Source organism: Clupea harengus, unplaced genomic scaffold (assembly GCF_900700415.2).
Source record: "Clupea harengus unplaced genomic scaffold, Ch_v2.0.2, whole genome shotgun sequence".
In the NCBI taxonomy this organism is placed as follows: domain Eukaryota; kingdom Metazoa; phylum Chordata; class Actinopteri; order Clupeiformes; family Clupeidae; genus Clupea; species Clupea harengus.
Window position 1 is genome coordinate 1 of NW_024880337.1, and position 8,118 is coordinate 8,118.

Sequence of the window (8,118 nt, forward strand, 5' to 3'; positions counted from 1 at the left end):
TCTGCAACATCTGGAACACCTGGAGTGAGTTCTTCAGACACACTTCTCAGTCTGCTTGAGATTTGTCTGCCTTCATGTTGAATGACTTAATCAAACCTATTCTGGCATGGATTGGCTTCAACTCTTTCCAGGCAGGTGGAATGTCTGCAGGCAAAGCATCATCATGTTCAGCAAATTCCTTATTATATTTCATCAGAACATATTTCCAGTAGTCTGAGGCCTCCATGCTTGAGTCTCCCGTTATCTCCCAATCGGGGTAGATGTCCCTGTACTGCTTGTAGGGGTGATTCTCTCCTTTGGTTTCAGAACTCTTAAATGTTCCTTCACTGATCACAGCAGTTTTGCAGATATCCGTTACCAAGTCCTCAAACCTGTATTGGCCAAGTCCTTTAGGTTGGTGCATGTTTGAGAAGTGTGTTTTGTGGTCCTGACCTCCTGCTTCACAGGGTGTCCCACAGAAGAGACACTGTTCCCCACATCCACACAGTCTGGTGAAGAGCAGCTCATGGGGTTTAGAGGGCAGGTGTGTAATTCTTTCAGTGATGTGTGAGATGCCTGTTTTGTTGGCATACCCCTTAGCTAAATGTGAATCCATTTCCTCAATGAAATCCTTGAGGTTGATGGCAAACTGGTCTGTTTTGGCATTAATGAGAATCAAAATGTTGTCTATGGCATGTCTTGGGAAGACCAGCTGATCCTCAAGGTCAGAGCAGAACTGTGATATGAACCCCTCTATGTCCATGGCCTTGGAGATGCTGGTGATCGTGGCAGTTATTTTCTTTTCAATCCTGAAAGGAGTTATTTCTGTAATTGTTGCATTTGTTCACCTGATGACATTTCCTTAATGATTTGTTCCTTTATCCAGTTTTCCACAAATGTTTCATATGATCTTGTGCACTCCTTGTACTTCTGAAAAGAGTCCTCATGGAGCAGCTGCTTTAAAAGGTCATAAACAAAGTGAGTCCGTGTGCTGTAGGTCAACCCCCAAAATCCCATCCTCATGTGATCTGTGATTGCCTGCCCAAGATGTTTAGACACGTAGTCCTCAACTGGTGGCTTTACACAGGTCTCTGTAAATGATTTAGCATTCTTCCAGCACAGATCTTTTTCACTGAACAATTCTATGAATTTCTTCAAAAATATGGGTTTAGACTCCAACAGACAATGCTGTGGGTTGTTGCGCAGATTGAATTCCTTGTGTGTTTTCTGGAAGAGCCTCACTGCACCACAGACATAAACCCTAAGAGAAGCTTCATATTCATCACTAATCTTATGATCTTTCACCTGGTCATCAACAGCCTTGAGGAGTTCTCTGATGTACGTCTCATGGTAATCTGTGTTGTTTCTCTCCATGACGCTTATGTGATCTGAAATAAGATTGTCACAGTGGCTGTTGATATCGTCACAGATCTCTTGGATTTGAGCAAATAAGTGATTCTTATTCATATGTGATAGGGTGCTAAAGAATCTCTTTCCATAGGATGTCCAATCTGAAAACCAATTCGTTTTAACAATGAATTTCCCCTGTCTACTTGATTTCAGGTCAACTGAGCATTTCCGGGAGCATGTCCACCCTTTGAACCTGAATTTGACCTGAGCAGATGGTATACGTGTACATGCTGATAAACATCAAGAATCTGACATTTACTTCAGATAGCTCAGACATGATTCCTTCCCACATTTTCTCAAATTCTCTTGTTAGTCCATCCTCAGATAAATGTTTTCTCTCTCTACACTCTTTAAGCAGCTCATGGACCTTTTTCGCAATTGTATCTGTGAGGGACCGGACGGTCACCCCACCTTCTTTTAGGGATGTGGTGACTGGACTTGGTGGTGGAAATACATTGCAGGAGATGGTGGTTTTGATATAAAATGATATATATATTGATAGGGACCGGATGTTGTAACGGTGAAGTTACTGTGAGAGTTGTACCAGTGAACATGGAGTTTGACCATTAAAAAGTATAAAGGAAACACAGTGTTTTAACAGTCAGTTTAACGGTCAGTTTAACAGTCAACCCCAACACAGTGCACACAACATAAACACATATAAATCAAACAGATCATAGATACAGGCCGTACTCACCGGAACTTATGTAACCCTATGCACCTGCTTGGCCGATTAGGCACACATATTGGCACCCTCTCAAGGCCCAAGCCAGGCCCCAAACTAGGCCCAGGCACTAAGCCCAAAGCACATATACTAGTCATACCAAACAAAGCAAACAAAAAAAGCACACAAAAACAGGCACAATATACAAGACACACCAACAAAGCACAAAGACACAGTGTCAACAAAACCCTTCACCTCACACCGGTAAACAGGGAGGTGTTTTATCTTCACAAAGTATTCTCCTTGTCAGTGCTCTCATGCCGCTAACAAACAGTCTCTCACACACCAATGAGGCACCCTTTAAATAGGGCTTAATTAGGTCCACCATGGACGCAGGGGAGCCCAGACCCAACCATTATGGTGGGGGAGTCCAAGAATCTTAAAGGGCACCATCCCTTCTTGCCACGGTGAGGAGGGGGAGAATTCACCTTCTCACAGTATCCATTTGCTTATCCGTGATTTCATTCACCTTTTCCATTCCCTCTCTGATTTCAACAGCCTTCTCCAAAGAGTGTTTTATAGACATTTCCATCTGATGTCTGAGAGAGTTGGCACTTGTTCGGAAGTCCTGTCTGTATTTCTCTACTAAACGGACTTTGCTGTCCTTCTTCTGAAAGTATTCATTAAGGTTGGACAGGATTGTCTTCTCTTCTTCATGCAGCTTCTTTGATGCCTCATGTAACCAGTCGTTGAGCCTGGTGCGTAAAAGATTCATTTGGAAATTCTTTTCAGTCACTCCAAAATTGGATATCATTGTTTCCTTGGTTATAAGCCAGTTGTTCATCTCAGATTGGAAAGACCACTCCCAAGTGTTGTAGTGAGTGCATAAATCTCTGTATGCATCTGCCACCAAACTGTTCCTGAAATTAAAGATGACGTTCTCACCTTTCACAGCATTCCACAAACCCTGAGTCCACTCGAGAAACTCTGTTGCATTATTAATCATGACATCATCAGATGTTTTTAAGGAGCCAATTAAACTCTTCTTGAGTTCATAGACAGCTTCACTGTAGCCAGCATTAACTGGGGTCATTGGGGGAGTTCCATGCCAAAGTCCAGGGATGTAGAAGCTGTCTTTGTCAGGATCGTAGTCCATTACATCAGTGAACTTTGTATAAGCTTTCTTCTCCATTTTTGCTGCTGCTCGGGTCATCTCATCCAACTGCTCCATCAGCTTCTTCCTGTCTCTAATGTTGCTGTCATGAACAGACATGTCTGACACATTCTGATGCACAAACAGACATCTGGGCTTCTTCCCAACTTCCCTCATCCTAAGAAAGGCGTGGACCACAATCTGCAGAATGTCCTTTATCTCTGTGGAGTTCTCCATGGCAATATTGATGATGGTGATGTCACTGAGCCCTATGACCAGCGTTGCTAATTCGTTGTCGTGTTTGTAGCTTGTGTCCAATGCTGTCAGCTCAGGTGATTTTAAGCCCTCTGTGTCAATGATCATGATGAAGTCACACTTGAGCTCAGATCTGAGTACCTCAGAGACTTTAATCAGCAGCATGAAGGCTCCTCTGGTGCATCTTCCACTGCTGACTGCAAACTGCACTCCAAACATGGTGTTGAGAAGGGTGGACTTCCCAGTGCTTTGCACTCCCAGCACAGTCAACACCAGGATCTTACTCTTGGTGTCCACAAGATGATGTAGCTGAGTTAGGACCTCTTTTATCCACTTCATTGGGATGTTTGATGCATCTCCATCGACCAGCTCAACTGAAAACCCATCTAGCAGCATCTGAGCACACAGAGCAGGTAGGTGCTGGACTTGTTGTCGGGCTGGGTTGTTTTCTGGAAGGGAGCAAGCACACTCATAAAGCTGGCCCAGCTCACGGAAGAAGTGCTCAGGACCCAACGAGCAGATTGAGATTTTCTCATCCAAGTGTGCAATCAGCTCCTTATTCTGTGGTGTGTTTCTACAGCAGTCTTTGTACTCCTCTCTGAGTGTGGACAGGTTATGTCTAGAGAGGGTGTCCAGCTGAATCTTCAGCCACTTCAGGAAGTAGAGACGCTGTGTTCCTGACTCTGAGATTCCAGCTGTGAATTTCGCCATGGCTTCTGAGAAAGCCCTCTCCTGTTGTTTCTCTCGGAGTTTGGTTTCTTTTGTCTTGAGTAAACTCTTGTAACTCTCTATGTCTTTGTCTGCATTACACATTCTGCATCTCTCTTTTTCTATTTGACTAATTTCTTTCCAGATTTCACCATGTAAGGGCAACTGGTCTTCCTTGAATTTCACAACATCCTGAATCTTTCCAGTGATGCCTTCAGCATTTGCTCTGCCATTTGCACACTCAGTGCAGTCCTCATCAACCACAATACCAACATGTCGAGCAACAGCAGCCATGTCTTCCACTTTCATTTTAATGGTATAATTTCCAATGACACCATTCACATGGAAATGCAAAGCCTTTACAAACTCTGCATCATTCTGCTTTTTCTTGATGATCACATTGGTCTCCTTCACCTTGTGCTTCATGCATATATCCCTGAGTGTCTCCATGTTGAAGGTCTTACTCTGAGAGTTGGTGACCAGGAACACCTCTGCTCTGCTCTCTCTGTTGTTCAGAGTGCTGAGGTCTCCCTCTAGATCATCACTGAAGATGACAACCGCAGCTGAGGTCTGACACAGGAAGGACATCTGGGTCTTAAACAACCTGCCATCTCCTCTCAGATTGGCTATGGCCACTGGCTGTGTGAACAAGTCAATGTTCGTGTTCCCACAGGGTAGATACCAGCTGACTTCAACCAGACCATCTGAGATTATCCTGGGCACATCACCACACTCCATATCTCGGTGAACAAATGTGTCGTTGTGCTGATGAGGATTACTGAGTAACTTGTTCAGAGTTTGAGATTTGGGCAGACTGCTCTCTCCTAGTCTAACAAAAGACACCATGGGGATGTCCATTTCTACGATCCTGCCCTCTACAAATGTCCTTTCACCTGCTAGAGAGTGAGGTCTGAACTTTTTAACCAGGTCTCTCATGGCCCACAGCATCAGAGTGCTCTGCTGTGTGTCACAGTTTGGCAGCAGCAAAGGAACAGCAAACTGGCACATGGACATTTTGGAGACCATTTCCTGCTGGAGGAAAGGATCTGAGCAGTGGAAAAGAGCAGTGATCAAATCTAGAGGATTTAAGGCATCAGAATCATCATTAGCATCAGTTAAACAATAATTATACATTGGCTGGTCTTGTGCACATTTGATATTTCTGGCATTTATGTTAGACATCATCAGTTTCCTTAAGAAGGTCCATGGTAGCTGCTCCACACTTCGTGCTGGTCCATCAGACACTGTGTTACTGTTGATCTCCAGGACTGAGCTGAGTGTGAGTTTCCCTCCATGAAGATCCTCCAGGCCCAAGGTTGACAGCAGCTCAGGAAGGAGGAGTTCTGGGGGTTAAAACATATTTGGCTGTTTGTACTGGGTTACTGGACTGCATTGTTTTCATGTCTTTGTTCAACTACACTACCTGGTTTTCTATATATATATATATATTGTAAATCCCCAACGGCCCCCCCTTGAAGGTCAAGTTCATTTTGTTCAATTTAATTTTCTATTTAGCGCCAGATCACAACAGAAGTCATTTAAGGTTACCTTTCCTATAGAACAGGTCTGTAGCTTATTTGTTTTATTAAACAAACAAAATAGCCTGTTATTTATCTTATGATCTGTCTCTACATGGTCGCGCATTTAAATTTCTCCTCTGCTCTCTGTATCACGCACAACGGAGTTCCGGCCCGATGTGCACACACACACACAGACACGTGCGCACACACACACACACACAGACACGTGCGCGCACACACAGGTGAGCACACTCTCACCAGCAGACAGAGAACGCGCGTCTGAAAATATGTTGCATCAACCACCTGAAAAGCAGACAAAAATATCTGCTTTTTTTAAGCACAATTTAAGTTTGATGGACTTCCGAGGACCTCACTAAACCATCCAATCGGTAGTAGCGACGGGCGGTGTGTACAAAGGGCAGGGACTTAATCAACGCGAGCTTATGACCCGCGCTTACTGGGAATTCCTCGTTGATGGGAAATAGTTTCAATCCCCAGTCCCAATCACGAGTGGGGTTCAGCGGGTTACCCGCGCCTGTCGGCGCAGAGTAGACACACGCTGACCCCACTTGTCCCTCTAAGAAGTTGAAACGCCGACCACGAGGGGCCACGTAATTGTTTAGCATGGAGGACTCGTTCGTTATTGGAATTAACCAGACGAGGACAAGCACCGTTAATGACCTACGGAAACCTTGTTACGACTTTTACTTCCTCTATATAGTCAAGTTTGATCACTTTAAGTTTCTGACTTCCCATATCAAGAAGCTCTGGAAATGTTCTTCCAGAAGCCCAGAAAGATACACTGCAGTAACAAAAGCCGCTCACTTTGTGGATAATTGTCATAAAAAGAAATGTTACAATGTTTAGTTCAATGTACAGTTCAAATAATTGTTCAGTTGTTATATTGACTGCTGTCATTGAAAAAATCCATCATGATTCCTTAAAGTGTTTGTGTTTGTGTTTGCTGAAACCTAGGGGAAACACTGTAAAATGTAACTTTTTAAAATGTAAAAAACTGTTTAAAATGTCCACTGTATATGGGCCATTCTACCGAATTGGTGCTAAAATCTATTTACAAAACAATTAAGTGTTCAGACATAGATATTTACTAAGAATATGTTATGGTCTATTTAAACCCAAGACATTAAATGAGATTGGGATAAGCTAAATATATACAAAATCATCATTTATAGGGTACTTTCTATTGGGAAGTAGCTGTCCCCAACACTGGCATCTAAATTTCAATTTCTGTAAATAACAGAATTTAACAGAATTTTTTTTCAATGATCTAATTTCAAAGAGTGAAGGGACTGAGCCAAAGTCCAGGAGTTTTAGTCCATTGGCTGAGCCTGTTTTTTAGCCACACCCCTGAATTTATAACCAGGCAGTGATACTGCGTCCCTGTCCCTCATGGCTGAATGTTAAGTAGCTAGATCCCATACTTTTGATATAAATGTGTTCCAAAGTCTGAAAATCAGTGTGTAACCTTAAGAATTGTCACTGCCGAACACATATTTTCTTCAATTAAGTAAACTTTTTGTTTTTTTTTGCAAAGTATTATGTTTGTTTGTGTGTTCAAAGATTTGTTTGCTAGCCATGTGCTTGCTAGAATTATTTATTTATGCTCAAAGTTAGCTAGAATTGTCACTACCGAAACAGTCACTACCGAAACAGTCACTACCAAAACATATGGTAAAGTTTCGATAGTGACATGATCGTTTCGGTAGTGACAAAATGGAATGGTAAGTAGTTCAATCCCATCATTTTGAAATAAATGTGTTATGTGGACTAAATGGTAAACATGTAGATAATGCTGATTTCTATCTGAAATTGTTCAGGAGAGAAAGAATCATAAGACACAAAAATGCCAAAAGGAAAAAGTGGAGCAGAGAGGCTGAGAGAATACCGACAAAGAGTGAGGGATGACCCAGTGAAACACCAAGAATATTTAAGGAAGGAAAGAGAAAGAAATAAGAAACGAAAGGAAGAAGGGAAGTTGAAATGTATCAGTGATTTATCCAACAGGGAGCAAAAGAAGGTCAGAAAATCATGGAGGAAAAGACAGCAAAAGCACAAAACATTTGTGTTTTTAATATTCCCAACCTAAAGCATGGTATGAGTTAAGATTAAGCAATAAGGTTGAGGAAATATGATACAACCTTGCAAACAAAATACTGTGGTCACTACCGAAACAGTGCAGTCACTACCGAAACACTGGATGTTTTGTAAAAAATAAAGTATATTGAGTTATCAACTAAAATGTTATGATACTGATTGGTTTAATGTATTTTCAATTTCATCAATCACCAACTCTGGAATCAATATGATCAGTATTTTGCATTTTACAAAGAAATATTGCACTTAGATTTGGATGAATTGTATAAATTGAACTTTGAAATTTGGTAAAAATTAAATTTTTATTGATTTCA

The 8,118-nt window shown here is 42.0% G+C and overlaps 1 protein-coding gene across 1 annotated transcript; it reads right to left on the bottom strand.

Moving 5' to 3' along the window:
* Positions 1–2,537: 2,537 nt before the first annotated feature.
* On the bottom strand, positions 2,538–5,183 carry LOC122131927 (up-regulator of cell proliferation-like). The gene has a single exon (XM_042706646.1). The coding sequence runs from the start codon at positions 5,181–5,183 to the stop codon at positions 2,538–2,540; it is 2,646 nt and encodes an 881-aa protein (XP_042562580.1).
* Between the last annotated feature and the right edge of the window lie 2,935 nt (positions 5,184–8,118).

What these genes read in the sequence shown, in the direction of transcription:
- LOC122131927 (XM_042706646.1), bottom strand. Translation starts at nt 5,183, where the DNA reads ATGTCCATGTGCCAGTTTGCTGTTCCTTTGCTGCTGCCAAACTGTGAC.